A 26,564-nucleotide genomic window follows, 5' to 3' on the forward strand; every position below is an offset into this window, starting at 1 on the left:
ATTCCTGCCCTCACGTGGGTCCCTCTGTACCAGAAATCTCTTGGTTGTTGGTTGCTCAGACATTAAAGTAGACCCACAGTTGCTTAGCAGGAAAAAAAAAAAAAAAAGTAGGAAGAAAATCATCAAAACTGAGAAGGGTTTAGTTCCAGAAAAGTTCTGACCTCATCCTTTCATAAAAAAAATCATGGACCCATCCAATAAAAAAAAAATGCAAATATAAACCACCCACCCAAATTTCTGTCAGACAGGGGAGTTCCACAGACCATGGTTATTGCATAACTGAGAGAGTCAACTGTTCCTGGAGAAGGGACTTGCACAAAATGGCACTCACTTCCCCCCCAAAAAAAAGAAAAAGAAAGAAAAAAAATCAACGTTACCCTCGCAAACTGACAACCCCTGGAACAAAGCCTAGATCTTCCTGACTTTCTTCCCTTTGCTTCTAACAAAAGTCATGTGTTTGCAGAAGCGAGGTCAAGGGTGAGGGGCACGCGCCCACAGGACCTCAAGCCGAGGTCCTCTCTGGCCGGGGCATGAGGGGTATCAAAGGAGCCTGGCTGTCTGGCCTGAGGCAAGAGCTGCCCCCCGACTTCCGCCTCAGCCTCCCCCTAGCGAGGCGGCTCCCCCACGTCCCGATGTCTGCCTACCGCATATACAGTTAGCAGAGGCACCGGACAGACCAGAGAGAGAAGCTAAGAGACCGTGAAGGAATCTGCAGTCCAGACAGAGTGGACATCAGTACACACAGCCCGACCCTCCCGGCACGGACGCATTCAAATCCGTCCCCTCGCTGTCGCTCTCGGGGCTGAGAAGGTCTAACTCCCTCCTCACTCAGCAACATGGCGGAGCCTCGGACACAAGAAAGGTTGGTGGCAGGAGGGCGCGCGTTCAAACTTGTCTGCAACAAGCCAAAGCACGGTGGGCTCAGAGCCCAGCCCCGAGTGTCCGCACAGAGACCATCTTCTCCAAAGGGCACCCCCTCCCCATAAGGGCCTCCCAAGAGGGGCAGGTGGGCCCAGGAGCACGCCTTGCCGGGGCGAAGCCAGAGGGCAGGTGTGAGCTCACTAACCCGGGAAGCCATCGTCATCAAGGTCGCCCAGGCTGGCGATGCTCTCCCCAAAGTGTGCGTTGTAGGTGCCATCGCCGCTGAGGGCCAGCTGCTCCTCGAGGGCTCCCTGGGAAACAGGACGGAGGACAAAATGGAAAACACAAACAAAAACAGAACCAAAACAAAGAAAAAACACAATAAAACCAGAGCTTCAAACGCCACCCCCAAAGCACTCCCATCAACGGGAAACACCCGGGCATAATCACGGGCACCCAAACTTCTCTCTCCTCATGGCAAAAGGAGTCCATTTCACCTGTGCAGCCAGAGGGTCTCCCACAGCCTGATGCCTTTTAGAGGGAAGGAGAGGGTCATGTTGGCTGATGACCCCACCTCCCCCTTGTCCTGACACTTTATAAACCTGCCTGCCTACCTACACACCTGTCCCTACGGCATCCTCTAGCTGCCCTTACCTCTCCTCCCCAAAATTGTTTGACACGGGCAAGCACATCTCTACTTTTTGTCTCCTGTGCCTTTCGGTGCAAGTTTACAGAGCTGCTTTGCAAGGTGCATGTGTTAGTCATCTTGACCGTCATGATTCAGAAAATCCAACACCCGGTAGGTCTTGGTCAGGGGGTGGGGGGTGCACACAGCCGGGCCCATCAGCACGTGTGGCTCAGATTTGGATTTCCTGAGCGAACACCCACCGACAGAGGGAGGGAGTCAATGGTGCCCGGTGGCGGCAAAAGCCACCTGAGGACACACGCTCTGCCTCCAAATCACGGACGTGTCAGTATCAGAGTATTAACACGCAATCTGGTATCTTGAGGGGGAAGAACTTCGAAACCTGCCCCAGGGCAGAGGTACTCTGGACCCACTGCACACCCTCAAGCCAGCCCAGGGAGTATCTGGCTTCACATCACACCTTCTGACTCTCCCCACTTTACAGATGAGGAAACTGAGCCACCCGTTTTAAGCTCCTTTTCCACATCGCACAGGCTGGTAAGGGGAAAAGCCCAGATCCAGGTTCCATCGGACTCCAAAGCCATCGTGTTTTCCACTCCTCTGTGCTGCTTCGTAATCACTCATCAAACAGGGAGAGGCTCAACAGGTCGAAGAATATCTCGGCGCTCAGCGCAACCACCGGGCATTTAGGATACAGTGGTTGAGGGGGTGGAACGTATGGGTGCCGCGTGTCGGGGGGCATTATCCTGCTCCAAGATTCCTCGTGTAGACACTCTCCAGCTGGCTGCTGCGCTGCTCACCTTACTGCCTGACAAGTTAATACCTACACAAATGTTTCATCCTCTTGCAAACGTGGCTGGGCAGCCGCTAAATAAATGCGGATGGTCTCACCTGTATCATGACCACCTCACCTCTCCCCACACGTGCCTGTCCCTCTCCCTTAGAACGACAATGGGGACGCAGGTGCCAAGCCTCACGGCCACAGGTGCCAGGAAGTTATCTTGGCTCCCAGGTTTTCGATTCGCTTTCTCAAAGAGTCTACAAGCATCCAAGATAGCCCAAGGCTCTAACGCTCGCTGGCTCCTGTTCAAAAGGCTGTCCTTTCTTTCCGACATCTGCCCACCTACAGTTCAAGACCACAGCCCCCTCCGACTGGATTAGTTATCCGATTGGGATAACGAGCATCTGAGTCCCTGCTCAAAAGTACATTTTTACCGATTATTTTTTTATTATTATTATGAAAGTATTACATTCTTGCTCCTTGGATAAAATGAAAGCTAGAAATCTACCCAAACCCCACCACCTACAAAGATCTGTTGTTAACATCCTCTATGTATTTTGCATACTTTTAACATTTTGGGGGGGGGGGTGGTTTCTGTTTTTTGAGAGAGAAAGAGAGCTTGCGTGTATACAAGTGAGGGAGGAGCAGAGACAGAGGGAGACAGAGGATCCCAAGCAGGCTCAGCACTGTGAGCACAGAGCCCAGTGTGGGGCTTGAATCCACGAACCACGAGATCATGACCTGAGCCGCAATCAAGAGTGGGCTGCTTACCCGATGGAGCCACCCAGGTGCCCCTGCGTATTTTTCAAGGTTGTTTGTACAGGGAGTCTTTATCCCTCTTTTCACTCATTAGCCCATAAGCAATTTCTCATGTTTGCTCAAAGGCTGCTGGTCACAAAATTGATGCATTTCACTCTCTTGTTGAACATTCTTAATTCTAGATGCTGAAGAGTCTGCTCTCTCATTGGTCTCCTGCCTCCACGGGTGCACTGCTCCCCCTCCTCCCCGTCCCTGTCCCCCCAACCCTCCACTCAGCGGCAGAGGGGCAGAGGCACCTTTCTGACACCTTCACACCCCTTTCAAGGATCTGCGGAATCAGGGACATAGGGATCACAGCCCTTGGCCACTGCACCGGCCCCCACCCGACCCCCGACGCTGCACTAAGGGGTCCTGCCGCCCCACGCCTCAACCTGCTTGCCGAGCTCCAGCCCACCCCTGCCTGTGTGCCTGACTGCTTCCCCTTCTTTAAGAGTCTGCCCAGCCACTGTGCCCTCCAGGAGGCCTCTCTACCCCCCTGGGCACGTGTCTATATACTGCCAGGGAGGCAGCTGGCCCAGGTGCAAGTCCCAGCCCACCGCTTCCAGTCGTGTGATGGGGGGCAGTGGACTTGACTTCTCTGGGCCTCGGCTGCTTCACCTGAAAAATGGGGGCCCCTGACACCATGCATACGTTACACTGAAGTCATTTCTAGAAAATAGGAGGAACGGTTTCAGGTACGGGGTCAACACTCAAAATCAAATAACAGGGGTGCCTGGGTGGCTCAGCTGGTTAAGCAGCCCACTCTTGATTTCGGCTCAGGTCATGACTTGGGTTTGTGAAATTGTGAGACTGCTTGGGATTCTCTCTCTCTCTCTCTCTCTCTCTCTCTCTGCACCTCCCCCGCTCACACGCATGAATGTACTCTCTCTCTCAAAATAAATAAACATTAAAAAAAAAAAACATCAAACAACAGACATCAGACCTTACCATTTTTCTCAATCCCCGCGCGTCTGCAGTAATCATGCTGCGTATAGCTTTCCATTAATGGAACGCTGGGTTCTCTGATGGCAGGAGGCAGGTCTTTTCTCCTCCCCTGGGTAACGGGGCCCAGTGCCCAGCCCAGCGGGCTGTTCAGTCACTCCTCGCTGGACATGTGTCCCTCTCCCACACCCGTCCACCTGGCACCCAGCACTGTACTCACATTTCCTCTGTTGATGTAGACAGTGACCTGCCCCTCGTCCCTGATCTCAGAGAACATGGGGGCCCCCACCAGCAGGTCAGAGAGGCCGTCCGCGTTCAGGTCAACTGCGCATAAGGAGGAGCCGAAGTAAGAGCCCATCTGCAACCAAGTTGAGTCGCAACAAAGCGTTCAGTGTCTGCCCTCACACAGGAGGCCCTCGCTTTCCTCCAGCCCGCTGCTTTAGAAACACTTGCTCCCAAGCGCCTCACAGGCCGTGATGGCCGTGCTGCCCCACAGGCCAGAGGGCCCCGGGGAAGTGGGGAAGCGCCTGACTTCCCCGGCTGCCGGTAGCGGGGCCGGGCCCCCGTCCGCGTGACCGCGAAGCTAACCGGCTCGGAGTCCCCCCTCCGCGGGGAGCCCTACCAAGCGGAAAACACGCGGACCGGTGCGGGGAGAACAAGGTATGGGTCTTAAAAGTGCAAGCTGAGGTTGCGAAACGGGTTACAACCATAGTAAGAGCGCCTCGTATAACAGACACGTGACAGGGCCAACCGAGTGGGAATATGAAATTTCATAACACAAGGCAAGCGTGAAAATAAATGCTGCACGGGGAACTAGGTTCCCCTCTCCCAGGCCGGCACGTAGCTAAAGCTAACCAGGAAGGCGTGAACTCCAGTGGCAGAAAAAGGTACAACTCACAAAACTACTTAACGGAGAAGGGAACACGGGTTACACTGGCCAGTCTCGGATTGTAGCTGAATTCAATACCTATTCCTGTAAATCAGGGGCCTCAAACCCAAATGCCAATGGGATCCAGGAAGGTGTCATAACAGGTGTAAGAACAAGTAACACTGCAAGTAGGCTGACGGGTGACAAGGGACACCTGGCTTGGAACCAGCGAAGGAGGCCACTCCTACCCAGCCGAAGTCCACTGCCCCCACGAGGGAGGCTGACCCCGAGAAGGCCGACCTTCGCGTTTTTCCAGAGAAGCCAAAAGTCTACAATGTCATTTGAAGTGCCTACTTTTAGAACGCGGGCAACGAGTTCACAATAAAAAAAAAAGAACAAACAAACATACCGGCAGGCCCAACAAAAGAATTTATAGGCTGCATTCTTTCCAAAGGCTGCCGGTTTGCAACCTCTGTTGGAAAGAAAAAAAAAGCCATTCTTTTAAAACAAATGTTTTCAAATCAAAGGGCTCCAGCTCTGCTGATGGGAACAAGCATTCTCTTCCAGTGTTGGGGTGTGCTGCAGCCGCCCCGGGGAGTGTGAGCAGCGGAAGGCACTGCGGTCTACTTCCTGCAGTGAACTCTGGGACAGGGGCCCTGCCCCAGTCACACGCCGAGGCCCACTTGTGCTCAACCCACCCCACCCTGCGACCAGCCATTCCCCAAGGAGAAGGGTGTGGGGAGAACTCAGAGTCAGGCAGAAACCAAGCGGCCGGCTCCAATTCCGTGGCTTTGCCAATCACTCTATCTGGACTTTAGTAAAACAAACAAACAAATAAACAAGCTGGAAAGGCCCGGAGGACCTGGCTGTTCGCCCTGGTTGAGCCCCAGGGGAATGGTTATTCTCATTCCAACGGGCTATTTAACTTGGCATCTTCGTCAATGTTCAATCAGAAATCCCTGTACGTGACTTTTCCTAAGTTTTGACATACAAACACTTCAGATACCCCGTTAACTCAGTAAAACTCCTATATGGCAGTGGTATGCTTTGGGGTAGGTGTTCCTTGATCAGAGCTCTCCCAGCAGTCTGGAAAAGTGGAGACATGTGTCTAAATCAACACCTGGATTGAGCACATATTGGTGATTTCTTAGGAGCACTATTCGAAGGATGTCAACCAATAAAAACCGGAATTTGGGGTATTTTTTTTTTCTTACGATGAGGTCAAGAGATAGGGTTGCCTGACCGAATTCTGGACGAACAAAGGCAGAAGTGGACCAGTGGTGGACTGAGTCGGAACCCTCCCCCATGTGTGTGACTCTGGACACAGGGGTAGAGAGCTACCGACATCCCTTGAAAGCCTGCGGTCATGTCCTTTCCCTCTGAAATAACGGAGAAGTCAGACTAGAATTCCTGGTTTCTTCTGGCAAAGAAGCAGAATAGGACATATAAAGAGAGTAATGGTCTTTTTCAAAATCAGGAAGCAGATGGTGGGGATCAAGGTAGAAACCAGAGAAATGGGAAGGAGAGTGAGAGGCAGAAAGGGAAGGCCCTAAAGCCAGAGTGGTGAAAGTGAGGGCAAGAAGAGCCCTCACGAAAATGACAGGTGACATGGCCATGGAGCCCTTCAGTCCCCTCCCAGGGAGCCCCAACACATCATCAGGACATCCAAGCAGACACGAAGGCCAGTCTGTCCTGGGACCCCATGTCATAAAGTCCTCGGGATGTGGGCACAAGGGGCTTCTCAAATGTTTACCTCTCCCACCGCCCGCTCTGAAACCTGTGGCCACAAACCTGACCGTGACCAGTCACAGATGGGTGACCAGGTAAGTTGTCATCTGCACTGGGAGGTTTTTGAGAAGGAGGGGGGGCATAGTTATAGGCTGTTAATAACGCCAGGATGACCGGCATTAACTGGGCCTGTCCTGGGCACAGGCAGCAGGCGGTGGTTGGGAGTGGGGGGTCGGAGGCAGCAGGTGCAGAGGCACAGGTGGATCCTGAAAACTGGGTGACAGATGTGTTGCAGCTCCACAAGCCACTTCAGAGTCCTTAAAGAAGAGCAGTTACGTGAAGGGACGGATGTGTTAACTAACCACACTGTGATGTCACAAAAGACACATGTACCAAAGCACTGTGTTCAACATCTTAAACTCACCCAATGCTCCATACATCAAGTATATCTCAATAAAGCTAGGGGTGGGGCGTCCTTTAACGTTGTGCTTTCAAGCCCAGGTAGATATGAATGGGCGGGGTGGGGGTCTGGCTTTCCCACAGTAGGCACACTTACCCGTTTATTTTTAAGAAAAATATAAAATGGTAGGAACATTCACACCCTCCTTGCTCTGTGGGGCTCTTTCTACCACAAATGGCACGGAGTTATTTCTTGTCTAACTGTAAGGGGTGCTCGGAAAAACTTTTTTGCTGAATTGTTCACCGTCCTTTTCCAGTGTTGTTGCTTTGGGGTTTTGGAAATGTTAAAATAATAGGCCAGTGCAGTTCCCAGGGGAGTGCAGAGCTGTTCTCGGGGAACTCTTCACAAAACTGACTTAGTGATGCATTTTTTTTTTTTTTTTTTACTGAAAAGATTATGACAGTTCTATACTAAGTACACATATTAAGGCTGTTAAAATTGAAAAGAAAAGCGGGGGGCACATAAGTGGCTCAATCGGTTAAGCATCTAGCCTCAGCTCAAGTCATGATCTTGCCACTCGTGAGTTCGAGCCCCGCATCGGGCTCTGTTGTCAGCTCAGAGCCTGCTTCGGATTCTGTCTCCCTCTCTCTCTCTATCAGAAACAAACAAAAAATTACAAAACAAAAACAAACAAAAAAAAATACATTTTTAAAAAAAAAACTGAAAACCGATTTCTACTTGTGAGTGGGATTTGGGGAACTGGGAATATTCGTCACCAGCACAGTATGTAATGGTGCCTGGAGCAAAGCAGGTCTAACCCACAGGGGGACCTGAAATGGGCCAGGGCATGTGCCCGCCCACAAAGGAAACAGTCATTCTCCCCACTTTTATTGAGGGCAGTGGTAGGTAAAACCACCTTCCACGTTCTCCCACCTCCTAGAATCTCCCTCCCAAGTCCCAGGTGTCCTGTGCTTCCTCCCGAAGCCCACAAAGCCTTCTACCAAGACAAGCCTCCAAATTATCCCCCGGCCTCCGAGCCCAAATGTGTGCGTCCCAAGAGCAGCCAGTCTCAATAGTCCTGCTGATCTAAGCCACACTAAGGTGTGCAGGATGGAGAAGCCCATAAAAAATGTTGCTTATTAGTCAAAGGATTCTCTACCTGCCTTAATTTCAGACTATGGTACAGTGCAATGGGAGCACGCAGGGAATGGAGAGAGGATTAGGGCCGGGACCAGGAAAAAACGACACAGGCAGACAAACCTCGTCCAGGACTAATTTCAAGCCAGCCTTCCCAAGCGATTTCTCTTTCGAGGTTCTCAAAGTTGCTGAGTGACTTTCCTTTGGTTCTTCTTTGCGTGCATCACAACAGTCCTTGTGGCAATGGTGATGCGGGGCTCAGGATGGGAGGGGGTGGGTGGCCCTGGGCCAGTGACACAGGGAGAATGAGAACAATCTGCCTGATGGGTCCATATCATGGGTTTTTGCCACCGTAGTCAACTGCGTCTGAGCTCTCTGGGGTGTGGAGCGTGTAGGCATAGAAGAGACAGGCGGACGAAGGGGCAGAGAGGTAGAAAAAGGCAGAGACAGAGCGAGCAGTAGTTCTGATGCCTGTCTAGACTATGAAAACCCTTTTAAAACTCTGTGATGTAACTTGGTCGCGTACAAACTCACCTTGCTACCTGTCTCCTGCAACAAGCACGAATTCTACAATCTGCAGGTTACACACGGTGCCGAGGTCATAAAGGCAACTGCACGTGGAGCCACCATACTGACTTAGGGCGTGGATAGGGCCTTCCACCACTTTTCTAGAAAGTGAACTGATTTCCCACACGATGACATCCCACAAGCAAAAAGACGACACTAGGGCCAAGAGCCTCACCTTTTTACCTGATGCCTGAAAAATCTTAATCAAGGTGCCCGATCTTCGATCAGCTCTAAAAATATACACCTAAGGAATGAAAAAAAAAACAAATTGGGTTAGGATGGAAGCGATGACCGAAGGGACTTATCAGCACCCTCCTGAGAGTCCTACTTAAATGGCCAACCAGGCACAAGGCATCACAAGCTTCAGTCGGCTGATAATGAGGAAGTCAGCGGGCCTTGCATTTTACCAGCTCTGCGAAAAGAGTGTCCTTCAATCCTGGGCAGAATTCACGTCCTCTGCTCCTGGACCGCATCGTTTACGGAAGCCGTGCCCAGTAAGTCCCGAGGACCTTGCAAATTACTGGTCAACAATTCACCTCTTAGATAAAGTGATTTTCTTCCTTGAAATATTTCTTTCCTTCCTAGGAGTTAGAGCTGTCACAGGTACAGCATTGAAAGACAGAGGGGTGGAAGGGAGAATTTTAGACAAAGCAGTCTTCCAGAGTGATTCCATAGAACACCAGAGCCGGGAGATCTGCTCGGGGAAATAGGAATTAAACATTAGGGGCGCCCGGGTGGCTCAGTTGGGTTCGAGCCCCACATCGGGCTCTGTGCTGACAGCTCAGAGCCTGGAGCCTGCTTCGGATTCTGTGTCTCTCTCTCTCTGCCCCTCCTCACCCATGGTCTGTCTGTTTCTCAAAAATAAATAGACATTAAAAAAATTTTTTTATAAAAAAGGAATTAAACATTAAATCAATGCCTCTGCTGTAGGACTTTGAGAGCCTTTAGTGTGCACATTAATACCATGGGTCTCTACCACAAAGAGGATCACTGATACGGAACTTCCCAAGTGACAGGACTATGGAAGTTCTTTCTCAAGTCGCATCTTACGGGAACAGCGTCCCTTGAGAACTAGGGTCAGGGACACTCCTGTGGCGTAAGCAGCCACCGCCTTAGTGAGAATGTGCTTGTGCCCTTGACCCCAGAAATGATTAACCACCAAAATCCTGCAGACCAGAGGTCTGTTCTAGTGTCCCTGGGAATGGGACAGTCAGCAACTTTATCAACTACGCCCAATTTCCCCAGCAACTCTCACACGATCCGACTGAAAGAAGCATTTTCAGGTTCTTTTTTTGTTAACAGAATACAAGATTCTCTCTGTCTGGCTCTATCAGTTACAAATACGGTTCTCGTCCTAAGACTTAACTATCTTAAGGCTATCACAAGCCTGAAAGGAAAACAATGCGATTAGATAAAAGTCCTTGTAACTGGGGAGAAAAGGATGCACTGAGGCATCTGCATGGCTGCGAACCAGGAGGTAAGCATTTTTGCCAACATTACAGACATGCCTGGTCACACGCACGCAGCTTCTTTCCTGAAGGACATTAGCAGCGTGGGGACAGGTCTTGGTGCTTCTTCACTCTACCATGTAGAAGAATCATGTGATCTTAAAGGATCTGCTTCCTTCTTGCACGACTCGCCCTGCTCAGTGCCCTAACATTTTATCTGGTTTCATTTTCAAAGATCCTTTCTCCCCAGCATCAGTGTTCGTAGGGAGGAAGGGACACTTCCAGAAATGAGGACTGAGGCTCCTAACTCCTGCCCAGGAGCATGCAGAGAAATGACCCTCATGCATCAGTGAAGCCCAGTCAGCTGACCACACTGACCTGCTGGCTCAAGGCTCCAATTAACAGTGGTTCTGGCCCATCTGGGCCTCTCTAGAACCCAGACCCCACTTCTCTGAGCCCCCGGACATATGGCCAGACTCTATTCTAGGTCCACCCCATGGGCTCAGGTCCGAAGATCATTCCTTTGTTCAGACTTTTCTATCAGAGAACCCAATGTAGTTTGTTAAAAACGCAGGTTCCAGACTCATATAGACCTACTGGACGTAGATTTCCCATACCCTGGAGCTAAAGAATCAGCAAGCATGGTTGTTCGTATTCTCAGCCCCGCTGAGGCCATGACTCCCAAAGCGACTCAGACAGCCCTAGATCCAGTCTAGGTCTTTCCTAGACTCCGGGCAAATCCTTTAGGAAAAGTGACCTACATATTCCCGGTCCAGCCTTTGGGCTGAACCGGTCTTGGCTCTAGAACACTAGGGAAACAGGCCGCTCGGTGGCTGTCGGTTGAGTGTTGACTTCAGTTCAGGTCACTATCTCGTGGTTCGTGGGTTCGAGCCCCACGTCTGGCTCTGTGCCGACAGCTCGGAGCCTGCAGCCTGCTTCGGATTCTGTGTCTCCCTCTCTCTCTGCCCGCCCCCCCCCCCCCCGTTCACTTGCACTCCTTCTCTCTCTCTCAAAAATAAACGTTAAAAACAAAACAAAACAAAAAAAAACCACTGGGGAAATAAATACGCGACCCTGGGCCCCAAGATAAGTAAAGTCCCAAAGATACCCAGGACTAGATTTGGCTCTATTAAGTCAAGGCCAAGATTGGAAAGAGCTTGGCAGAGTGGACAGTTTGAAGCTGGAGGGCGCTGGACGCCATTCGCTTGGAGGATGCCACGGTGCCAACGGTCGGTCTCGATAATCTCACCCACACGCAGTCAGCTGCAGAACGCAGCCGAGATGAGAAGGGGCCGGGAAGGGCGAGGTCTGGGAGCAGCGGTCACTCTCTGATTCAGCTTTCAAGGCACACTCGCAAAAGCGGTTGGAAGGAGGCCGACGGGAGACTCACGAGGTCACCCTTCACCTGCCAGCCATCCAGCAGGGCATTCGGACCGAGTAAGTGACAAACCTCTGCGACAGGGGCAGCACGCTTCCCCCTCAGGTCTGGCCCCACGCTCTCGCGCAGACTTTTCTCCTCACCTTCCCGACGCCTTCGTCCTGGGGGGCACCTCCCACCACGTCGGTGGTGGACGGGCGAGAGAAGGAGCCGGCAGTCACTGCGTAGCCTGCAAAGGGCGGACATTAACCAAGGAGAGGATGAGAGAGGGCAGGGGAGAAAAAGAGCCACCAGAGAAAAAAGGGTCTCAAGCATCCCTTAAATCTGGACAGTTACGACCCAGCTATTTTTGGAACATAAGCCACCAGGGAACAAACAGCTGTCAGTCTTCTGACATTGAAATGGCTCATCTCACAAAAAGTCATGTTCCCCAAGACATCAGGGGCAGGAAAGAATGTTTTCTGAGGGTCCTCTTTAAAGCAGGTACTGTGCTAAATACTTTATACCTGCTTTTCTCTTTCTTTTAAAAATGTTTGTATGTATTTTTGAGAGAGAGAGAGAGCAAGCACAAGCCAGGAAGGGGCAGAGAGAGAGGGAGAAAGAAATCCCAAGTAGGCTCCACACTGTCAGTGCAGAGCCCAACGTGGGGCTCGAGCTCATGAACTGTGAGATCATGATCTTAGCTGAAACCAAGAGTCGGATGCTTAACCAACAGAGCCACCCAGCCACCCCTGTTTTTTTCTTTTTGAGATAGAAGTTTCATACAGTGAAGCACATACACTTGAAGTAGAGAACTCATTGAAAGTGGCCCCATGTACACAGCCACGTGACCACCACCCGGAGTGAACAGAAGCATAGAACTCTAACCAGAAGGTTCCCTCCTACCCTCTCAAGTCAATGCCCTCCCTCAGGCAGACACCATTTGGATTCCTATCACTATATATTAGGTTTACGTGTTCTAGAAGCTCACTTAGCATCACACTTGTGACATTCATCCATACTGAGTGTAAGAGTCGTTTCTTTTTATTGTCGAGCAATGGTCCACCGTATGAATAGGTCATAACACCTTTATTCTCCCGCTGCTGGGCACCTGGGCTGTTTCCAGTTGTTCCCGCTTTACTCCAAATAAAGCTGCTGTGAACATTCCTATGCATGTCTTTGGACACCAGTATCTTTTAATGACACAGTTCTATGAGGAAGGTATGATCATTTCTTCCCTTTTACAGAGGTAGGAACTGAGACTAAATGGGATTCAGTAACATGCCCAAGATAACATGGCAAGATTCAAATCCAATCTGTGCATCTCGAAAGCCCTTGCCGGTAACCACTATGCCACCCTCCCTCCTAAGAGAAGGCAGAAAGAAGCTGACAGTGGGTGGGTGGGTGGATGGATGAGGGAAGAGTTTGGACGCAAAAGGAGCCTAGAAACAAGGCAAAATTTGTCTGAGCTTAGTCTAAATGTCTCCTGCTTCACAAGCAGGCTGAAAATTCTCTAGCTAGCATATATTCCCAAACCTTGTCCTCACATTTATACCCTAATGCTGTGATCACAGGCTGTTTGGATTTTGTGATGATACCCTATTGTGATCAATCCTTATTGACCATGTGGCCTGACCACATTACCTAAGAGTATTATGCGTGATCGCAAAGCCTCGAGTGACCCTTGAAAGCCTTTCAGCAACAAGGGTCTCTGGTACACAGGGAGAAGCCATGGGCCCTCAAGTTCAAAGGACCTATCCCAGACCCTAAAGCCAAACCCAAACCAAGCTCTCTGCCGCCTTCTCTCCACTCTCCAATCTACCAAACATACGCTGGAACTCCCTGCTGTGTACCAAGCACTCTATCAAGTCCTGGAAACGTCAGACCAACTCCCTACCTCCAAGATGCTCCCAGCCGAGTGAAGGGTCCATACCAGTGGTCAGTGCTGTCTCCACAGCCCAGGAGGCAGCTCTGCATTGGGACTCTGGGCTCTGAAACCACAGGTTTAAGCCCCTCACTCCGCTCTTTACAAGCCACGTGATCTTAGCAAGTTGCGTACTTTTCTGTACCTCGGTTTCTTTGCCTACAAAACGTGGGTAATAATAGTTGCCTCATATGGTTGTCTCAGGAATTCAAAGAAATAGTATCCAGGAATACCTGGATGGCTCAGTCAGTTAAGCATCCAGCCTCTGATTTCATCTCAGGTCATGATCTCTTGGTTCATGAGACTGAGCTCCGTGTCGGGCTCTGTGCTGACAGCACAGAGTCTGCTTGGGATTCTCTCTCTCTCTATGCCCCTCCCCTGCTTGCACTCTCTCTAAATAAATATTTTTTTTAAAAAAAAGAGAAAATAATATCCAGAATGATAGCATTCAGGACATGAACTAAGGAAAAGAGCCACATAAAATCTTCGCGCCCACAAAGACAGCCTATCTCTTGGTTGTATCTATCTTCTTTCTAGAAGGTTAAAAGAGCTGAGAACAGAAGAGAAATCTTCTGAGCCTGTGGTTCACCTTCAGCATTACCCTGCCATCCATCATGCTAATTATTGCTTCTTATCATCTCTATTTGCAACTGCTGTTGAGACCGGGAAGCGGAGGCTGTACCCAAAGAAATGCCGTGGAAAACCAGGATTCTATTGCACTCATGTTGTATCTGAACTTGAGGAATGGCTCAAACAAGAAAATAAAATGTCTGCCTCCAGCTCTGCAACATGATCACAGTTTTAATCCAGAGCCCTCCTTTGTTCTCTCCCTGCTGGGTGTGAGGCTCCACGTGAGGTGCCCGGAGGGAAAGTGGACCGAATTGGAACAATACCCGTAAAAGCCAATAAACCCTTCTTTCCCCCCATAAAGCAATAGTGTGTGAGCTTGGCGAGAATCGCTCCCCTTTCCCCTTCTCACCTGTCCACGTCCCTGAGCTACTCACCCAGGTACGTGTACCGCCTGTTCATGATCGCTTCGTCGTTCAGCTTGAAATAGGTGTTGTCCGTAAGGTTCAGCACCTTGACCGTCCCGGCCCAATAAAATGACCCTGGGGCACCCATCACCACCAGCTCCTGCCGAAGAGAGACCCAGAGGTGAACGCGGAAGGAAGCGGAAGAGGGAGTGCAGGTGAGAGCAGGGAGAACCACAGCCACATCAAAGAACTCCATGAAAGACGCCTCACACCCCGGACTTTCTTCCGCTGAGCAATAAAAATGACTTCAGCGGGTCCCCTGGCATGACGGGATCCACCAAACACCCAGGGTCGGCAGGGATACAGACGGGGAGAACGCAGCGAGGTGACCACAGAGTGACCCACGTACCAGGTCCCTAGCCCACCCACGGGTGAGCTCACGCACATCCCCTCACCTTTACGCCTGGATCAAACGAGGAAATGGCATCAGTACACGTCCTTATAAATCACAGAATTCCAGGAAACAGAGCTCATGAAAAGACAGCACCCCCTCAGCATCTTGGCCCCCGACCCCACCTCCCCCACGCAGAGCGAGGAGAAAACAAGTGACCAGAAGCATCTCTGCGCACACCGGGGAGATCCCCACGTCCTCGCTCAGGACGCTCTTCCCAGGAAGGGCTCTGAAGCTCGCATTTGTGGCTGCTGTGACCCACTGCGAACTCACGACAGAAGTATGAGGGCAGAGAGGTTAACGGAAGGACAGGGACTCGAGACAGCAGGAGACAGCACTGCTATTAAAAACAGACCCAGGGGGCACCTCGGCGATTAAGCGTCTGACTCTTGGTTTCGGCTCAGGTCGTGATCTCACGGTTTGTGAGTTCAAGCCCTGCGTCGGGCTCTGTGCTGACAGTGTGGAGCCTGCTTGGGATTCTCTCTCTCTCTCTCTCTCTCTCTCTCTCTCTCTCTCTCTCTCTCTGTCCCTCCCCTGCTCATGCTCTATCTCTCATTCTCTCTCAAAATAAACTTAAAAAAAAAAAAAAAAAAAACAGACCCAGAAACACAGAGACACAGCAGTCTCCAGCGTTTGGAGTGGGGGCAAATGGCCCTGCGCCCTCAACGGGGCCGAGAGCAGGTCTGTGCTACAAAACCACCCAATGAGCAACGCTGATGAGCATTCCAAGTGCTCCCAAGTGATGTACCTACCTAAGGGGGTCAGCGTGGACAACAGCACGGTTTTACCCACAAGAACAGGCATCATCACTGTGCTAAAGAAACTTGGACATGACCTAAATGTCTAACAGCGGGGATTCTAAACCATGGCACATCCAATTCAACAGAATCCTGCAGCAATAAAAATACTGTAGATCTGATAGCACTGAGACAGAATCACAAAGTGCTAAGTTAATAAGGACAGGCCACACGATATACAGTCAATGATCATGTTTTACAAAGGAAAAAAGATGCATACGGGAGCAAGACAGACAAAACAAAGATGAGCAGCATATGTCCCAAACGTTTATGGTTTTTTCCACTGGGTGATAAGGATTACAGGAATCCCTCCCTTCTTCTGGCATTTTTTTTTTTTAAGTTTATTTATTTATTTTGAGAGAGAGAGAGAGAGAGAGAGCACGCAAGTAGGGAAGGGGCAGAGAGAGAGAGGATCTGAAGCCGGCCCCACCCCTGTCCGTACAGAGCCCAACGTGGGGCTAAAACTCAATGAACTATGAGATCATCACCTGAGTTAAAGCCAGACGCTTAACCAAGTGAGCCCCCCAGGCGCCCCATCTCTCTCTTTACGTCTCTCTCTCATGCCTAAAATTTATTTTGTTTTTCAAAATTCCAGAACAATGACTGCACACTGACAAGGAAGTCCCCTCCCAAAACGCCCACTGTGTTCCAAATGGAGCACACAGTGTGGCTGCTGTAGGCAGGGTGGTGCCAACTACAGCGTTGTGTCCACTGGATGACCCTGGCTGAGGCCTGCCTTCCTTCCTTCCTTCCTTCCTTCCCCCCTCCCTCCCTTCCTTCCTCTCTCCCTTCCTTCCTCCCTTCCTCCCTTCCCCAACGGGGAACGCCGTCTCTTGATTACATTTTCCAAAGTAGCTACACTGCACTAAGAATCAATAAAAGTTATTTTCCTAACAAAATCATGAGTTTTTCCTCCAACAATATGAAGCACCTGCGATTACATATGGAAGCTTCTACTAGAGACACAGACCAACAAAGTCCCTTTGTATGGCCTTCCCTGGGGAAGGTGACACGGAAACGTACAAAATACTTTAGACAAAAAAATTCCATCTGAAAGGGTTCGAAGACAACTTTAACGGAAACCCCTCAGCTGCACAAAAACACCAAAGGACAGGGCCACACAGACACTGGAGACCAGACACTCCAATGTCATCAAGGCCTCTTGCTCCCAAAACACAGCCACCCCTCCTTTGGCCCTTAGGGTCCCCCACATGCTGTCCTATCCCAGAAACGTCCTTCCAGGTTGACCCCTCCTCTGCAGAGCTGGCCTCAACACTGTGGGCGCCTGGGTGGCTTAGTCGGCTGAGTGTCTGCCTTTGGCTCAGGTCATGATCTCTCAGTCTGAGGGGTCGAGCCCCACGTCCGCTTTGTGCTGATAGCTCAGAGCCTGGAGCCTGCTTCCGATTCTGTGCCTCCCTCCCTCTCTGCCCCTCCCCTGCTCATGCTCTCTCTCTCAAAAAGAAACATTAAAAAATTAAAAAAAAAAAAAAAAAAAAGCATATCACTTTCCACACTCAGAACGCATCACTGAAAACACACAGGTGGTGGTGCTTTGATTAAGTCCCACCCCCTGTACTCATCTGTTCCATGCAGGGACTGTGCTAGTTCTAGAAGGAGTGTTAGACAAATGATCGGTTCGTCAGAGGAGAGAGCCTTTTTCCTTGGGCTTGAACTCGGAAAGGAAATTGGAATCAGTGTCCCAACACACAGGCCACGGAAGAACATAAGGACCAATATCCCTGGTGCCAATCGCACACACCATATAACAGTTTTCTCTACCTGCAGCCCCTCCTAAGCCAAAGCCTTGAGCACCACCAGAGACCCCCGTGAGGCTCTTTAGGACACCAGCTGGTAGACACGTTGCTTTCTGATGATTTAAAATCAATCCAGCATCGGGGCCCCTGGGTGGCTCAGTTAAACATCCGACTCTTGATTTTGGAATCAGGGGCCCAGGTCACGATCTCACAGTTCGTAGGATCGAGCTCCACGTCGGGCTCTGCGCTGACAGCACAGAGCCTGCTTGGGATTCTCTCTTCCCCTCTCTCTCTCAAAATAAATATTTAAAAATATATATTTAAAAAATAAAATAAAATAAATCCAGCTTAAAGACTCAGAACTATATGTCTAATATATCCCTGCACCCACCCTCTCACAAACGTTACAAAGAGTCTAAGAAGGCAATCCCTCTCCTCAAAATCCTTTATTTTTTGTTAATGTTTTATTTATTGTTGAGAGAGAGAAAGAGAAGGCACGAGCAGGGGAGGGGAAGAGAGAGAGGGATACACAAAGCAGGCTCCAGGCTCTGAGCTGTCAGCACAGAGCCCGACACGGGGCTCAAACCCATGAGCCATGAGATCATAACCTGAGCCAAAGTCAGACGCTTAACCGACTGAACCACCCAGGCACCCCATCTCCTCAAAAACCTTTAAAACCAACAGCTCTTATCTATCTTGCCTCTCCTCTTTGTGTTCATGCCTCCTTCTCCCTTGGTTCAAACTAGATAACCTGAAGCTGAGCCTGAGACCCACGGGGAGAGGCAGGATACTGTCCTCCTGAAACTCCCTGGATTCGGTTCTCCCGGTCACCAGGGATGGCCTGCGCCCTTGTGGCACTGTTCACGAGCGCCAGGAAAATGGCCTCAACGCTTAGCCCCCCACCACCCAGAAACAGCCCATGCAAATGGCGCACAGAAATGCAAGTTTCTCTGCAAGGCAAAGGCCACCCCGCCTGACTCACATGTAGAATCCCTTCCGTAAACAGTGCGGGCCTTTTCCCTAGGTACACGTTAGCAGAACCTCCAGAGCTACAGGGGCGTGGGGTGTGCCTCAGGAGCCACGGGCTTTTCTCTGTGAGCTGTAAGTTGGCCTGAGCGGAGGTGGGGGCAGGGCAGATGGGCACTCAGGCTCTGCAACAGAAGTCTGTGTCCCAGACTTCACCCAGATGTCTCCAGGCTCCCGCGGTAGTGCTCCTACACGGGTGGGCCGGTCTAAGTCTCCTCTAGCTACTCACAAGGATCTGTCTCTGTCCTCCAGAGCTACAACAATAAAGGTGCCAGGAAGCTCTCCCTTATCCTCAGTAACAGGCTAAAACTCACGTGGTATCCATAACGCAGACAGCTTTGGTAACCCCTGGGTCACAGACCTTCAGGCCAAGCAGGCGCCTTGGGCCAGCGTCCTTGGGGGCAACGTGGCCACATCCGGAAGGCCACAGAAGCAGTTGCCAGCCCTGTGCAGGAACAGCCGAGCCCACAGCAAAAGCAAGCCCAAGTGACGAGGTCAGCGGGAGGGCAGGCGAGGGGAGAAGTCCTGCCTGACCCTTTCAACCACATTTCCTGCACGGCCTCCGACAGCTGAAGTTCCAGAAACGAGAGAGGCCGTGAGTTCAAAGACCTCCTGTTTAGGGAGGCAAAGCCCAGGGCAGCCAGGAGACGGTGGCCGGGTCAGAGGGCTGAGCCTCCCACTCCCTGGCCCCACAACCCCACATCGCATGCCCTCCAGCCCCACTGCTGTTTGCCCAGCTGGCACATGCTGAGACTCCGTGGCTCCCAGGGCCTCGAGTCCCAATAGGTGCTCCCGTTCCTCTGGTCACCAGCAGCTGGCACAGGCACCTGGGTTCCCATCCGGCCCTGCCCTTCCCGCTCCTCCTACCAAGACCTCCTTCTGCCTGGCCCCGATGCCCTGCCTTCCCTGACCTTCCGGCTGGTGAGACCATAAGGACACCCCCTCCCTGGGAACTCCTTCTCTCCCTTAGTTCTCCACCAACGGCTCTGATGAGCCCTCATTTCTCATTTCTGTAATGAGTCTACTTTTTCTCCCCCGCTGGCTAAAGGAGGCCTCCTTCCCCCCACCCCATCCCCAGTTCCAGGCTGAGCATACCCAGCCCCCTTGCAGAGGTACTAGCAATGGCCAGATCCGAGTTTCCAACTCGGGTGGGAATGTGGTCTCTGCATCCAAAAACACCTCTGAGTGTCCCACCCATCACCTCACCTATCCGTTTACCTCCTCCGGTGATTCATCTCTAGACAGCCTTCTTCCCACCGGGGCACCACTGTTCTCCAGAACCCTGGCTCAACACATACTTCGTCTATACCACAGTCCCCTGGCCATCCAGCCCGCTGATACGGCCTTGATATTCTCCAATTGCTCGGCTCGCTTCTTATTCCCGCCCTGTTGTTTTGTGGCTGGACCCCATCACAGACCACCCCCCACCCCCGGCCTCCCTCCAGGCCCTCCCACTTTTAAAGTCCTGGCCACACCAGCCCGCCCAGCCTTTCTCTCTCAGCACTGCCATCCATGGTGTCCGTGACCTGCTTGTGGACTGACAGTGGTTCGCTGTTGCCTACTGAGCTGAGTCATACTTTATTAGACCTTCCTGGAGGAGCGACAGCCCCAGAAGTCACCCCATCTAAATGTGCAACAGAGATGGAAGAAGCGTATGAGCCTGGCATATGGCAGGATAGGATTTCAAGCCGGTGGGATGAGAAAACCTGGTGAGCAGACCAATATGACAACGAGAACTACACGTTTAGGAAAACGACGGAGTTTGTTTCTAGCATATAATGTCTGCGAAAACAAATCCGAGAGATAAATCTTTTTTTTTCCCTAAATTTTTTTAATGTTTATTTATTTTTGAGAGAGACAGAGACAGAATGCAAGCAGGTTAGGGGCCGAGAGAGAGGGAGACACAGAACCCAAAGCAGGCTCCAGGCTCCGAGCTGTCAGCACAGAGCCCGACGCGGGGCTCGAACTCACAAACCGTGAGATCATGACCCGAGCCGAAGTCGGACGCTCCACCGACTGAACCACCCAGGTGCCCCCCGACAGGGCTCGATTTTGAAAGATTCCTCGGGCTGCTGTGCAGAAAACACAGGGTGGGAGTTGAGAACAGATTCAGGCTGAGGTGATGGAAATGTTGTCAAGCAAGAGAGGCCATGGTTACACAACACTGTGAATGCAGTAAATACCGCTGGATTGTTTGCTTCAATATGGTCAATATAGGGTCGCCCGGGCGGCTCAATCAGTTAAACACTGACTCTTGATTTTGGCTCAGGTCATGATTTCACCGTTTATTTAGTGGGACTGAGCCCACGTTGGGCTGTGCACGGACAGCACAGAGCCTGCTTGGGATTCTCTCTCTCCCCCTCTCTCTGCCCCTCCCTCCCACTCAGGCTCTCTCTCTCTCTCAAAATAAACTTTTAAAAAATGGTCAAAATGGTCAATTTCATGTTATGTATATTTTACTACAAAAAAAAAAAAAAAAAAGCAGATGCAGGGGGACTAGCTCAAACCAGAGCATCTCAGGGGCGCCTGGGGGGCTCAGTCGGTTGGGCATCCAACTTCGGCTCAGGTCATGATCTCACGGTCCGTGAGTTCGAGCCCCGCGTCGGGCTCTGTGCTGACAGCTCAGAGCCTGGAGCCTGCTTCGGATTCTGTGTCTCCCTCTCTCTCTGCCCCTCCCCTGCTCACACTCTGTCTGTCTCTCTCTCTCTCTCTCTCTCTCAAAAATAAACAAACATCAGGGGTGCCTGGGTGGCTCAGTCAGTTGAGCATCCAACTTTGGCTCAGATCATGCATAATCTCATGGTTTGTGAGTTCGAGCTCCGCATCAGGCTCTGTGCTGACAGCTCAGAGCCTGGAGCCTGCTTTGGTTTCTTTGTCTCCTTCTCTCTCTGTTCCTCCCCTGCTCACGCTCCGTCTCTCTCAAAAATAAATAAAGATTTTAAAAATTTTTTTTAATAAATAAGCATCAAACCAGCACATCTCCAGGTGACGACCATGGCTTTTCCAGAGGGTGATGATGGTGGGGAATTGAAACGGTCATATTTGGGATATGTTTTGGAGGTTCAAATAACAGGAGTGCAGATGAATTCTAAAGGCAAAGTACTCTTTCGTTTGGGCCTGGACAACCACTTGGATGACTGGGCCACTTACAGGACCTGACACGGAACTTCGCACACGGCACATAATCAAAATGATGCCTGAGAAACGAGGGGCAGATGCGAAGGGGACACTCAAAGTAGATAAGACCCACTTACGAACAGTCCCTCAAGATGTACCGGCAGCCAAAGATCATGGTGCCACTACACAGGTACATGAGTATTCAAGTGCACGGTCCTTTGCAATTTGGGAAAGGGGCTGGCTGCGTTACATACAAAATCCTACGATCTCTCCACCTAGGACACAGGAATGATAGGAGGTGACGCTTAATACATCCTCCTCACTGCCAGCAACGAGACACACGCTTGACTGAGCATCATCCCACCTGCACTCCCGTGAATCAATTACTTCCGTGGGTCTCCGAGTCAAGAGGACTCCTTAGAGAAACCGTCCAAATAGCTGTGTCCTCCATATGAGCCCGCCCACCCTCCCCCGGTGCTTTCTGGCCAGCAGGTGCCCCCGCCGGTTTCCATAAGCTTCCCTGGATGCGACCAGAGGCATCGTCTCAGGAAGCTCCCAAGACCACCGTCAGCCAGGAAGTAAACACCACCAGCAGGAGGGCAGAGATGCCCAGCGGCCGACACCCACCTCGGTGAAGAAGCCTGCTATCCCAGCCTGGCAGGAGCCGTGTTCCTCTCCGTACTTCTTCTTATACTCTAGAGGGGAGGAAGGAAAGAAGCAAACCACAGCCTCGTCAGTCTGTACCCGTCGTGTGTGAAGCGGCTGAGCGTGCTGGCCACTTCCCCGTGCACCGCTGTGGGCCGGGCCCAGGGACGCCTTCCAGGCTGGGGTGTGGAAGGAAAGTCTCGGGAATCCACCAGACCTCAAAACTCCAGCCTCTGGTGCCATCGGGCCGTGAGGCTCCCAAGCGCCCCAGCGGACTTCCCGCACGCATGTAGGGGCGAGAGGAGCGGCAGCCGTGGTAATTAAGTGGGAGGCGGGTGACGATTATTTCATTTACTCCAGACAGGATGGAGAGCCCCGGGAGGAAAGGGAGCTGAACACATGACCCAGAAATGGAATGATGTGGCCATCCCTGTGTGGAGCCCACTGGAAGACAACCCCTCCTTAGAGCTGGAGGCAGTATGATTCCTGCCATCCAGCCAGAAACCAGCCATCGGAGCCTGGGGCTGCAGGAAGAGGGGACCCCACCAGACCTGCCCCGCACTCGGTTACACGATCACCGATGGGGTATGGTGACACTATACATTGACCCCTGTATCTTCCATAAAAGGGGAAGCTCTCTCCAGGTGAAAATAAACACAGGCGGTTAAGTTCTTTTTCCTCCACCGTTCCCTCGCCGTTCCCAACACTCTGACCCGACAAAGGGGGCATTCTGTTGCTGATGTTCTATTCTTCAGTTGGAAGGAAGATGTTTTCGCACGTTCTAGGCACTGTTAGCTGCGTCCACGCACGCCATTGCCTTGGTCTCTTATCCCTGGGAGCCCATACTGTCATCGGTTAAATAGGCAAAACCCCTGAGGCTCAGAGAGGTTAGGTGAATTGTTCAAGGTCACACAGCTAGTAAATGGCAAAGCCAAGATTCACATTTGTTCACCTCTGTGGCCTATCAAAGGCTCTGTGGAGTGAGTGATTACTCAAAACCCATACAGTGACCAGCCGGCTGAAATAATTACATGGGTAAAGACACGGAGAGAGAGAGACATTCTGCTCAGGTGACTCTGATTAATTACACATGAAACCAACACTGTCGGATACAGGTTCATGGCTGCCTGCCCCTGGGCACCTGCAGGCCTGGGCTACCCAACAGAATAACCCAGTGATCCTCATGTCACCCGGGGGGCTCTTGGCACATCTCTGCTACCATTAAAGGCAATATACTTAATTTTGAAACAAAATAAATAATCCAGAGGAACAATGAAGCTATGATTGCAACAAAAAGCCACTTCCTGCAGCTCGAGTGTGCACTAGAGGAGAAGGGGGAAAAGGACCCTGGGGAAATATACAGAGTAATTCAGTTTCTAACAACACTCACCGCAGAGCCTGGTAACATTTTCCAGTAAGTGGCCATTAACCGACTGCTAAATTACAACGGAATGTCAATTGAGTTACTCCTCTTCCTTGAGAGGGCTAAATCAGTTCCTCCAGCCTTTTTCTGTTATTACAAGGAGAACTCACAGGCCTGTCAGCAAGCAACCCAGGGACAATGGACCCCGCCTGTTCTCTGCAAAAATCTGGCACCAGGGCTGGAAGTGGGGCTTATGCAAAGTCATAAAGACATCATGCATCAAACTGTCTGATGGCAAGAAATAATAAAAATTAATACTAAATCCTACATCAAATAGCATAATGGCAAGAAGGATCAAAATGTCCCAACCCGAACAAACAGTTATATTACATCTGGAAGGTCCGGCAAAAAGCGTATCCTCCCCCACTGCCTCCGGGGGTTAAACAGCCAAATGTAACTCTCATGCAAATGAACCGAAGAAAATTCAGACCCCACCAGCTGAACGAAGGGACAGAGCAGGACACATCGGTTCAGCCTCATCAATGTATGACATGAGTAAGGACTGCGCAGGAATCTTTGACATTTCAAAGAAAATAGTCTGAAGGTCTCCTTTGTAACAGGGACTCCAAAAATAGCAGATATGAAAACGTGTCTTTCTCCATCTCATCTCCAAACTGTGCTGGTCAGCTCTACGCCAGGAGCAGGACGCAGGGCTCCTGAGGGAGCCACGGCCACTCTGGGAGCTAGCAGTGCTCCCACCCCGGCCCCAAGAAGAAGTCCCGAGCCAGCATCGAGGTACCGTTAGAGGCCAGCCCCGGGCTCCCCAAGCTGGGACGGCCTCATCAGAGGTCTGAGGGCCAGGGACACACAGAAAACAGGCACGATCCCACCGGCTTTGACTTTCTGAGACCCAAGGGTCTATACCTGCCTTCTTGGGATGCTCTAGAACAAGGGATCAAACCACGTGGGGCTCCTGACTAGTACCCAGAGCGCTGACCTCCCAGAAACCTCTGTAGCACCGAGTCACCCCTTCAACTTGGAACAGGATCCAGTCCTAACGCCTCCACCCCCACCCCATCCCACCACACATACCCTGCGGGGAGGAGAGGCAGTCACGGCAGTTCAAGTCTAGGAAGGCTCAGCTGGTGTGACCGGATCAGACACGTGCCTATTCTGAGCTGCCCACGGCCTTCCGGAACTCCTGCTCAGAACAGCTTCTCTGCCCAGGTGAGCCTGGAGGTGTCTGTAAATCACACCCCCTCCCCGTCACAGCATGTGTTTGTTTATCATGGCTGATTCGACACCAAGATGAATTGGTTCATCTCACTGTCCCCAACACCAGCCTTGTGCCAGTTCGGAGGAAGTGCCAGCGCCGCTATGCTAAGGGAGCACGCAGGCAAGTGGCTCTGTGCACAGCCCCAAGGCCCAGGCGGAGACAGAAGAGGAGCACGCACATTCCTCCAGCCGCGAAGCACCGGAACTCTCCAACCTACATGCTTTGGACCTTTGTCCCCACTGCTCTGCCAGCCCTGACCTCTGCCTTCCAATAGGTCAGGCTCCCTGACCACCAGCCCCAGCCTCGTTTCACAAGGAGTCGTGTTCTGGGTACCAGGAATCCTGAGCCCCCCCGCCCGGGGCCACCACTAACCCCAAAGGCCTAAGGGTGGTGGTGGTGGTGGTGGTGGCTGGGATTGGAGCAGGGCAGGGACCCACAGGATCGATGTTTCTGGGCTTTGTAAACCTAGATTGGCTAATTCCACCTCGGGCAATTCCGTTCCCTTTGGGGCCTCAGGAGGAAAGGGACAGAATGCTCAGATCCAGTTCCTGAGACGGCAGGAAAGCCTGTATACCCCAGAGCTTTGAAAAGGGAGGTAGGCATGGAGACAAGAGGCTGCCCCATCCCAGCGTCCCCAAGAAACCCCCCGCCCAGGTCACAATCCCTTCCTCCACTGAGAGTCCAGGCAGTGCAGGCTGGAAGGATGGGGTGGGACTCCAGACGCCTGTGTCCCCAGAAGAACTTCTCCTGCACAAACACAGGCTGTGGGCCCCACATTGCGACTCCTGGCCATGTCCACACAATCTCCACCTGCCCCAAGGATGTGGCCGGGGGCAGAGAGCTACAACAAGCCCGTACCCTCCCCTGCCGCCGTGGAACAAAACATTTATCCACCTTGAAGCAGCAAAGGGGAATCAGGCTTGGCATGAAAGCAGGCCCACGGATGCAACAACAAACCTAACACCGTTTAATCCAGCGGGACTGAATCGAGAAGCCAAAGTTGTGGTCTGAACAAGGGGACCTGGAAATCACACGGCGGAGGTGGGAACAGGTTGCCGTGGGTGGGTTTGAATTCTTGGCCTGCGGCACACGCTGATCCATTAAGCTGTGTGGCTCCTCCGTTCTAAAAATGGTAGTATTTTCCTTGGGTGAGCTGCTGCCTTTACTAAGCCCTGTCTAAACAGAAGGCAATTCAGAGAGGAAAAAAATAGTGGTTTCCAAGTGTCCACAACCCGCGACTCAATACATGGACCTTACACTAATGAATATTTAATTCAATCAAGAATTTGATTGGGTGGGGCCACCTCCTGCACCTCTTCCCCAATTGCTGGTGGGATAAAAACCAACCCATGGAAAGATCAGATTTACATGCAGCGTAACATATATTCCTCTGATCTCTCTTCCTATTTCAGAAAGGTTCGGCTCTCAAAGATCGTCTTTGCAATGCGTCAATTTTAAAATTATTTTCTCCCGTAGCTCCTGAACTTAGCCATGAAACAGAGACAAAAAACAGCCTTCTAGTCTTAAGTCGTTTCTGAATTTTTGCTCAATTTCTGAGTGAATACCGAGTAACTAATCATTAAACTACAATTTAGAGGACAATGAATTCGGGAAGACAAATCTCTGCTAGTAAGAAGGGCAGCTGAACATGTAAAAACTGAAAAGACAAAACTATCCTCAGTTGCAAGGGACCACAGTCTAAGT

At 51.3% G+C, this 26,564-nt stretch overlaps 1 protein-coding gene across 4 annotated transcripts in view; it reads right to left on the minus strand.

Moving 5' to 3' along the window:
- Nucleotides 1-26,564, minus strand: part of ITGA9 (integrin subunit alpha 9) — a 357,217-nt gene that overhangs the window by 295,358 nt on the left and 35,295 nt on the right. For all 4 annotated transcript variants that reach the window (XM_053903994.1, XM_053903996.1, XM_053903995.1 and 1 more), the window contains exons 5-10: nucleotides 22,204-22,271; nucleotides 14,462-14,591; nucleotides 11,698-11,783; nucleotides 8,904-8,972; nucleotides 4,249-4,386; nucleotides 1,067-1,172 (exon numbers count right to left, since the gene is read on the minus strand). In XM_053903994.1, coding sequence (XP_053759969.1) covers nucleotides 1,067-1,172; nucleotides 4,249-4,386; nucleotides 8,904-8,972; nucleotides 11,698-11,783; nucleotides 14,462-14,591; nucleotides 22,204-22,271 — 597 coding nt within the window. The remainder of the gene's footprint in view (nucleotides 1-1,066; nucleotides 1,173-4,248; nucleotides 4,387-8,903; nucleotides 8,973-11,697; nucleotides 11,784-14,461; nucleotides 14,592-22,203; nucleotides 22,272-26,564) is intronic.

The sequence above is a fragment of the Panthera pardus genome, unplaced genomic scaffold (genome assembly GCF_024362965.1).
Source record: "Panthera pardus isolate Hobbes unplaced genomic scaffold, ASM2436296v1 HiC_scaffold_16, whole genome shotgun sequence".
NCBI lineage: Eukaryota > Metazoa > Chordata > Mammalia > Carnivora > Felidae > Panthera > Panthera pardus.